The 10,264-nt window shown below is 35.1% G+C and overlaps 1 protein-coding gene across 1 annotated transcript in view; it reads left to right on the top strand.

The window, feature by feature from the left end:
* The first annotated feature begins 1,101 nt into the window (after positions 1-1,101).
* LOC149578676 (polyribonucleotide nucleotidyltransferase) overlaps positions 1,102-10,264 on the top strand; it is a 273,752-nt gene continuing 264,589 nt past the window's right edge. Inside the window, exons 1-2 of the mRNA XM_089831043.1 lie at positions 1,102-1,659; positions 1,918-2,081. Coding sequence (XP_089687169.1) covers positions 1,656-1,659; positions 1,918-2,081 — 168 coding nt within the window. The 5' untranslated portion in view covers positions 1,102-1,655. The remainder of the gene's footprint in view (positions 1,660-1,917; positions 2,082-10,264) is intronic.

The following is a 10,264-nucleotide window of genomic DNA, read 5'->3' as shown; positions in this document are numbered from 1 at the left end:
TTGGTGTTTACCTTCAATTCTGAATCCAAGTGCTCAATTCCTCTTGACTCCTTGAAAATCTTGATAGCTTGATCAAAAAAGTTGTGAATCATGAATGTAGGTTTGTACTTGATAATGAATACCAAAATCAATCCATTATTTCAGGTTAAAAATTATCCAGGTCAACCATAGAATCAATTCTTTGAATAATACTTGACATCAAACCGTGGGCAAAATTTGGGCCTCAATCCTCACAAACATGACACCATTGGCAAGATACCCCAAGGATACATTGTCATTGGCAACATGTCACATGAAGAATGGACCAAAATTTAAATGAGATGTCCAGATAGATGAGAAGGTGTGAGAAAAAAAGAATCAGGTTTCTAGGATCAAACATAATGAATATTAGATCTCGAAATCATCAAAATAGGGTCTAATAGGTCCTAATAAAGCACCCAATCACGAGTACTGAATTTTTAGGATGTTACACATACAAATAGTCATGAAAACTCATACAAGAGTCTCACTCAAATCAAAATAAAATAAGACAAAATGGAACCACAAAGAGACTCCATTCTTAGAGGTGTTAAAACTAGTATCACAATTGTAATAAATATTAAGTTGTTGAGAAACAACTTAATATTTATTAGTGCATGTCAGCTAGAATAATGTTGTGTGGTATGTTAAAACAAAAGTGAGTTTTAAAATAGCTCATGTAGCTTGTGTAGGTGTCAAAATAATTAGTTATTACTCTATGCACACGAGTAATTAGTTAGATTGTGATATAGCTATCAAGATTCAACTTTACAAGGCAATGCCACATATGTCAAATTCTAAGCTTCCTAAAAAAGTCATCCATTTCAAAATCATACATATTGAATCATAGAATTTCCTCCAAAATTAAATCTATCTAGAATGATACTCCCTTAGTAAAATATTATTACATAATAAAATATCAATATATCAATATATTTTAGAACTATATAGAGTTAAATTTTTTTGAAAAATAAAAGAATATGATTGGATACTTTAATTGGAAAGTAGCATTTCACTGAATGCTATAGTATCCTGCCTTCGGCAGAACTAATAATAAAAATGAATAATTTTCATTACAATGATATGCGCAAGGCACAATAAACCTACAAAACCCTAGACCATTTTCCCTTGAGGAGGACCCAACCTTCGCACCCTTGAAAAAATATTATGCGGCTTGTTTCATTTTTACGTTACTAATGTGCCGAACATATTTTGCACTCTTGGTCGGCAAAGCCAGAAAACCCCGCCAGCGGTCTGTTAAACCCCCGCGGTCGGTTAAACCCTGCGGACTGCAATGCTCATGTCTAATTATTAGTGGGTGCCATCTTTAAATAAGTCATCTGAATTTGAGGGCAACACTGTGCTCTTCATGGTTTTGTTTCAGAATCATGTGAAAATCACAACTGCAGCCCTTCACGAGCTTAATATTAGAATAAAATCTTACGTACGACACCGCAAATTTGAACTCTTCCTTCTATTTCAGATTACGAGATAGCTGGCCGTCCAAATCAGTGCATTTCTTATCCAAGGTAGCTTTCATCCTTAGTAACGAGGAAGAGGCATGGACTGCTAGAGTATATATAAATCACGTCCTACTTGTATTGAGAAGTTTGGCTTGTTGCAGGCCACGAGAAGAAATGGGTTAGCTCTGAGTGCATTTGTATTTCTTTCTTTCTTTCTTGGATTTCGTCTAATTTGGTGTATTATTTTGCTTATTCCGCATTTGTATGTTCCACTCATTCCCCAATACGAGGCCGAAATGACTTCGATGGGCATATTTGAGCAAGATTGACTTTTGATTGTGGGTTATGTAATATTCATATTTTTGCTTGCTACTATGTTATTCCAGAGCTTTTCAAAAATTACTGAAAGTGATAGAAGTATGTCGTTGGGGTGTAGGGACTTACAAGTATCTCGAGGAGCTGTGGAAGAAGCAGTCGGATGTCATGAGGCTCCTGCAGAGGGCGAGGAGCTTGGAATATCGACAGCTTCATGGCTCAGTTAGAGTTAACAGGCCCACAAGATTTGATGAGTTGCGCTGTCTTGGTTTTAAGTCCAAGCAGGTTAGTTTATGTAAATATATATTTTAGATGGTTAATGTTTGATTTATGTAAATATTTGTACCTGTTGGTAAACAGATTTGTCACTGTAAAATTTGCCCAATGGAGTGTATGTGGCAAACTGTTCACAACAGTTGGATAGGCCCTTGGTATGCGGCCTTCCTCTGCGTTTAGAGGGACAGCTCCCTTGTATGATGTAATTTTGAAAATTTTCAAATAAATATGAAATCAAAATTAAAAGGTGAGAAAGCTCATGATGACGAATGCACCACATGACTTCAAGGCTTTCCCGGATTACTAACTTAAAACCGCTAATAACAATCAAGATCTATGCTTGAAAGCTATTACTAGCACAATGTTGATCCACAGATTCATAAACATCTACACCATACCGTGAGAATGCTCACTATAAAGAGAATCAACATTTTTAACAATTTAGATTGAGAAGAAGATAACTCAAATTGCACGTTCTTTTATTTTCTTGGACCAAGAACCTAAGAGGAATTTCCGATTACAAAGACAAAATCTGTACATACTTTCCAAATATCATCTCGTAATCAAAATTTTAGTATAGTACTCCCTTTTTTCAAAGTCAAAAAGTCCCCCTTTTACAAAGCCCAAAAGAGCCCTTATATAGACATAGAGGTTAATAACTACCCTTCTGTGGTTAATAACTACTTCCCAAATACATGATTTGAGTGAGGTTAATTAACCTCTACAAAGTTAACTTATATGACCTGAAGCTACCATAAGTGTCCTTTCACAAAGCTGAGACTAATTTTCTCTCTAGAGAATGTGAAACTTCTGAGCTAACCTTTGCCCAAGCTCTCTAAAATCATTAGTAGTTCTTTCTTCATTGGCCTTTGACATGATAATTTCTGCACCAGGATCAATCAAGAGCCACTTATTTCGGACTAGTCAACACATCCATTAATGTGGTCTTACCGGCTCCACAAACTCCCACCAAAGAAGTAAGAATGCCGGGTCTAAAGCTCTACTCACATCTTGCAAAAGCTGTAGCCGGTCCTCTGTTATGCCTTGTTGTTTCATTTCTGGTGGCATGTCCACATAGTAGTTAACATGTTAGAAGCAAATGTTAAATGGTTGAAATGGAAGAACAGATGCCAACCTCGTAAGCCTAAAACTTCTATCTAGCGAACAGGTGAATGTGTTCATCTAGCTTTAATGGACATAATTATCAGCCATGAAAAAGATTGAAGACAACATTCGAGACATGCATATTGTCTATATGATGTTGATGTAGATTCAATTCCTTTAATGTCCATTTGATTTTAAGTGTGCTCTAGTTATTATTCTGCTGTGTTAGTTCTCTTTTATTGAACATATATGTAAGTGAACTATGAATGTCTTTCAATTCCATGACATAGCAACATGTTGCATGAATTGTGTATTGGGTCAGCTTTTATAAACTAGTAAAAGTGGGTACTAAAGTTTACATTTGAATCTTTTGTTTTAAAGATTTATATGGCGTGGAAGAATGCTTAGAGGTGGATTAGTGCCTATTGTAGGGAATGCTTAGCCATAACATAGTACATCTTTCTATTCTAATAATAAATATGTCAGGTGGTCTCCTTGACTAAGTATTATTTCCTTGACTAAGTATTATTTCCTTACAACAAGAAAACTGATAAATGACTCATACAAAGTATGTCTTGCTTAATAATCCACCTCTAATGCAAACATTCCTATTACTTTTATGAAAGAATAATTTTGCTAATTGAGCAAAGACTAACACAAACAAATAACTAAATGCATAGAGATGTAAAGAGAATCATAAGCATCAATTATTGATTCTAAAAAAATCGTACATCATAAGTGTGGAGGTGGCAACAATTATATGGCATGTATTTACACTAAGTTATCGGTTCATGTTCGGGGACAGGTGCAGGCATGAGAACCTAATACGTGGGTGTTTTGGTACGTATGGTACATGTGTGTGTGCGTGTACATTATATATACAAAAAAAAGAGAATATGTAAAACTAAATCATTTCAAAAACTTGCTCATTATCAATGCCAAATTCCAAAAATAAATATTAAATGCCAATTGTTAGTTCAAAAATATTCGAACAAGTAATATAATGTAACCACAACAACTATTAAGTATTCATTTAAAAAATAATTCATACAACATAAGTGTGGAGATGACAACAATTATATGGATGGGTGTTGGCATGAGAACCCAATACGTGAGTGTTTGGTATGTATGGGTATGTGTGTGTGTGTCTCATATTTCGCTTTTTTTTTGTATATAATACATATATATATATATATATATATATATATATATATATATATATATATATATATATATATATATGTATTATATATATATATATATATATATATATATATATATATATATATGTATTATATACAAAAAAAAAGCGAAATATGAGAAAGTTAAAACTAAATCATTTCATAGTACAATACTTACTCATTGATCAATGCCAAATTCCACAGATAAATATTAAATGCCAATTGTTAATGTAACAAGCTTCTTTCCCAACCTTAATTAATAATCAATAAAACATTGATTTCATTACTATCTATGTTCACATGCATGAAAGTGAGTTATAATAGTTACTTTATAGATTCATATGAAAGAGGGTTAATGACTATAACAAAATAACTGAATTTTCTTTCACTTACAACGAAAAGTATTCATAACTAACCATTACTTGATGGAAAGAGAGATCATTCAATGCTATCTAAATATGAAGGAATAGTTGTATTAATTAATTGAACTTGATTTAGTACATAAAAGAATAATAGCAGATAATTGTGAAGGCTTAAGAAGCAGATCCCGACTTTGTCTTGTGCAAGTCTTGGAAATTGGTGGAGAGGAGAAGCATTGTCAAAGGTTTAACCTCCAAACCGTGGACCCTAAGTATCCCCACGCAATCTTAACTGAGAAAGGCCCTCCCTACGCGGAATTAGGCATCGGACGTCGCTTGTCATGCCACCTGAGCATCCGGGTGTTAGAGTGTTAGCTATATAGTTGGCTAAGCTATGAAGTCCTTGCGATCAACCCATCTATTTGACTGCAAGCTACCCTGACCTCTACTGATCATAGCTTCAAGCATTGCCACTAACCTACCTTGGCTAAGGATTTGCATGGGCACTTTGTACCCGATCAACTACTGCTCGATTTGACAAACAAGACCTATACCTACTTACCAGTATGAGTTGACTCAGTTTTATACACTTGGGTATATTCATTTACTGATTAGTTTGTATTGGTTTTCCTCATTTTCTCTTGCAGGTTATTTCCCTTAATCATTTGTTACTAGCCATCACCCTTCATCTCAACCTTGCTGGTCATCCTTGATGAATCTTGGTGTGGCTGTCCATGATTCTTGATTAAATATTGTCTATTATATACAAGTTTTCTCTGCCCATCTTGGGCCTTTAACAGATATTATGAAAAGGTTCATGGCATTTCATAAACAATATCATTAACTTTCTAATGATGACACATCTTCTTATCTAATGTAGGAGCATCCTAGGTTTCCTTGCAATCCTACACATTTGTTCATTTTGGTAATCTGATCGAGTTCCTGCTATGATGACCGAGCTCTTTAGTGTTAGTCGAGCTTTTTCTATGTTAACCGAGCTTGTTGTATCAATCGAGTTTCTTCTTTGGTAACCAGGCTTTTCAGTGTTGACTGAGTCCTGCAGTGTTAGACGAGTTTGTTTTGTGATGATCGAGTGATCCTTCATGCGCCGAGTGGACCTATTGTTGTTGATGCTCGGGTCCTTTGACCGAGTTTGTCTGTGTTTGGTTCTCAGTTGGAGCTGACTCTTGTATTTAATTTAGATTGTGAATTTAATGATAAGATCTTGTCTAGGGATGTGTTGACCGTTTTGAGGTCGGCCTTTCTTTGATATAATGTTCTAGAATGTTTTGTAAGCTGTTTTGGCAAGTATAAGTAGAGGTATTTGGTTTAGCTTTAGGTAGAACTTAGAGGACTGGGAGGCAGAGCAGATGTTGCGAGTTTGAAGCTGAATATAGAACTTAGGGTTATATGTTGTATCTGGCTGTAACCCGGAAGGCCTTGCAATTGGGCATGTGTGTTGAACATTTTATGAATCAATAAAGTATTTGTTCTCTCTCCTTGGTGTTGTTTTCTTTGTTTTGCTTCCATTGTGTGTACTCAGCGAGGTGGTTGGACAATTGGGTGTGCCTATGGCCCTAGGTGCTCCACCTCCTTGCACCAGGTGGTATAAGAGCTCCAGGTTCATTCTTGTGAAGATTGGATCGTGTAGAATCCTAAGTTGATTTGGTTGTAGGGTAGCAGATCTGATGATTTGACCTATAACTTGCAGAGGGTTATGATCTTGCAGGAACTTGATTATAAAGATGGTTCAAGACAGAGGAAATGTTGACAATGCCATATTGGATACATTGAGACAAATTGCAGCCAGATTAGATGCTGTGGAGATAGCTCAGAGGAGACGAGCACATCTTGATGATGTGAGTGATGATGAAGCTATGGCACCAAGCCCTAATCCAGAACTTGAAGAAGATGAGGAAAGATTGTTGAGAGTATTGTTTAGGGCACATTCAAAACTTGCTGTAGAAGTTGTTCCTTATGATGGAAAATTGGACATCAGTGTTGTGTTGGATTGGATTTTTGATATGGAGAAGTTCTTTGAGTTTGAAAACACTCCTCACAACAGGAAGGTGAAAATTGCAGTTACTAGGCTGAAAGGTCATGCCTCACTATGGTGGGAGCATTTGCAAACTGATAGACAAAGGAGAGGAAAGGAGAAGATTGGGACTTGGCTGAAAATGGTGAACACGGTAAAGACAAAGTTCCTTCCTGCTGATTACAAAGTTAGCTTGTTGAGGAAAATGCAAAATTTGAGACAAAGGGACATGACCGTGAAGGAGTATATTGAGGAATTCTATAGATTAGACATCAGATCTGGACATGTGGATGATGATGTTGAGAAAGTTGCAAGGTACCTAAATGGATTGAGATATGGAATTCAAGATGAAATAAGTTTTGTGAAATTGGAAAGTGTGGAGGAAGCATATCAATATTGTAATCCCTAAAGAATATTTACTTAAATTTTAAATCTTTTTGTTTTGTGATTTTTCCAAACAACTTTTGAACATCTTATACGGAAATCTTGGACTTGTTATGGTATTTATAGTTTGTTGTGCATATTGAGATGAAGAAGAAGAGATGATTATAGATCTTTGAACTATTAATGCCTTTAGAAAAATTGACTGATTGAGGTTGATATTCGTATGCATTTACATATGCAGAGACATCAATTGTGAATCATACTATTATAACAGTGACATGGTTATTAACAATGTCTTCTCAAATTAGATCATCAGTTCAACATGTCATCTTCATGCCCACATACTTAGTATTATGAATTGACGTAGATAACCCCTGTGAGCCGTCTCTGATATACAATCTAGTATGAGCTGGAAGTTACAGGATAAATACTAGGTAGAAGTATGCCGTCTTAGATGTTCTGATATGAAGTATGCAAATACTCTGCAAAGGAGCCATCTTTGAGATGTCAATAATCTCATATGCTCTTTAACTAGTGCTATCTTTGATTTGCAATCATAATACTTGCATTGAGATAGGTTGTGCTAACAACTATCTATGCTATTCACTGAGTGGATCCACAAGGGGAGCTATATTAATAAAATCAATTCTTCCATGTATGCCTTGGATAGCTGATCGACTTAGTATATATATGTGCCGAAGAGGCATGGTGGAAAGTTGCCTCTGAATGAAGATCTTCCACTTATCATGCCATCAAAATTATCTATAACTAATGATAATTTAGCATCTAGTCTTGAACGATATTGCTATCGCTGATTTCTTGCCTTGGTCTAATTGCTGTCTTGGTCATGATCAATATTTGCCTTTGATGGCATTGTGATCTACGTGACTCTTTAAACAAGCCTCCCTTCACCTTTTGTGCAATACAAGAATATATTATCTGCTATGCATGTTCTTATCAATTGATACCCATATAACTTTCTCCAAATCGATAACAAGTGGTCACAAACTTATGTTATATGGTAGAATATTGGTGACAGATAGTACATGTTCCTTGCTCTGCCAAGATATTCTAGGTTTGAGTACTTCTCATGATGCGAGCCAATTGTTGAGACCATAATAGTATTACTTTTGGCGGTTGATATGAGTAATAGAAGACAGTGACTACTAATTGCGACTCTATCTTGACTTATCCTTGATTATGTTAAGGCAGTTTGTATAACAGTATGTGGATGTGATTTTAAAGTTGTTCTCCACTTTGCTCTCCTCCATCTATGGTGGCTACTCCTCCCTTCTTTCGTTGCCGGTTCCCCCCCTTTTTTAATACTATCACTCTCTTAATATATGTGTGAACAAGAATAGTCGCGACTATTGATATTAATTCAATATATTTATATTTATATTGGTTTGTTATTACATTGAAATATTTATACAAATCTTATATATGCTTATATTTCAATCATAATAAATATAATTATATGATATGAGTTATTTATATTATTTAATCAAATATAATAATTAATATATTTATAGTATATTTCAATAGTATAATTTCATTTATTCATTTATAAGATATCATATTAATATATTATGAATGATTGATAATATTGATTATATTATGATTTATATTTCTCTATTATATTATATATATGTTTTCTCAAGATTATTAATTATTATTAAACTTTATTCTAGAATTGGGGGACATTACAAATATGCCTTAAAAGCTGAGGAGATCTTGACCAAGAAGCATGAACAAAGACAAAGAGGTAGAGGTGGAAGATACCAGAGAGGCAAAGGTAGATCTTATGGAGAAGGTGGCAAATCTGACAATACTGTGCAAGATAAGAGTAAATTTGAATGGAAGAATGATGACAAAGACAAGACCGAGTGAAAAGGTGGCAGTTCTTAGTGAGGAGGTACTAGTTTTTACTGAGGAAGAGGTAATTTTTGTTCTAGAGGTGGTTTTCGTGGTAATTGTTTTAGATGTGGCAAAGAAGGGCATAGAGCCTTTGAGAGTGAACAAGGTAACATAAATGTTATGGTTCAAGGAGACATTAAGGGTTCACCGAGTGGACCTGAGGTTGGAGAAAATCTGATGGTGAGAATAACCTTATGTAATAAGGTAAGTGATGAGGAACTTGTTCTAAGGAAAAGTCTTCTCAAGACCAGATGTAAGATGGCTAGAAAATGCTGTAAGGTGATCATTGACAGTGGAAGTTCTACAAATTTGGCATCAGAAGAGCTGGTTACAAAGTTGCAGTTGCAGAGGTTGAAGCATCCTAAGCCTTATCATGTTTCATGGATCAAAGATGAGCATAAGATATTGGTAAGTGAACAATGTATTGTGAAGTTCAAGATTGGACATTATTTTGATGAAGTTCTGTGTGATATTATGCCTATGGATTTTGTCATATTTTGTTGGGTAGACCTTGGCAGTATGGTAGATATGCTATACATGATGGAAGATTGAATCAATATACTCTTTGGGTGAATGGGAGAAAGCAAATATTGTTGCCTTTGATTGAAAGTCCAGATGAGGTTAATTGTACTACTGTGAGAATTTGCATATTTAATGGAAAACAATTTGAAAAAGAAGTAAAGAAGAATCAAGTTTGTTTTGCCATAATTCCGAGGAGACCGAGTTATGCTAGTCAAACAGAGTGACAGAAAATAGTGGTAACCGAGTACCGGGCAGTAGTGACCAAGTAACAGATAGTGGAAATAGAGTGACAACAAGTTGGTGGTATTGATCGAGTACTAGAGCAAATTGCCAATTTGTTGAATGAGTATAAAGATATTGTTGTAGGATATAAAGATATTGTTGTAGAAGATATCCTGATGGTTCACCACCATTAAGGAGTATAAGTCATTTTATGGACATGATCTCTGGAGCTAGTTTACTAAATAAAACACCTTATAGATTGACACCTTCAAAGAATGAAGAAATTTACAGACAAGTACATGAGTTGTTGCAAAAAGGTTTGATCAGAGAAAATTTGAGTCCATGTGCACCTGCTGTATTAGCACCTAAGAAGAATGGAGAGGAGAATGAAGAATGTGTATTGATTCTAGAGCTATTAACAAGATCATAGTGAAATATAGGTTTCCTATGCCGAGGATGGATGACATA

This window comes from Cupressus sempervirens, chromosome 1 (assembly GCF_028749045.1).
Source record: "Cupressus sempervirens isolate cs-2001-9-10 chromosome 1, ASM2874904v1, whole genome shotgun sequence".
NCBI classification, from domain to species: domain Eukaryota; kingdom Viridiplantae; phylum Streptophyta; class Pinopsida; order Cupressales; family Cupressaceae; genus Cupressus; species Cupressus sempervirens.
Note: the sequence above shows the minus strand (reverse complement) of the source record. Positions and strands in the feature narration are given on the sequence as shown.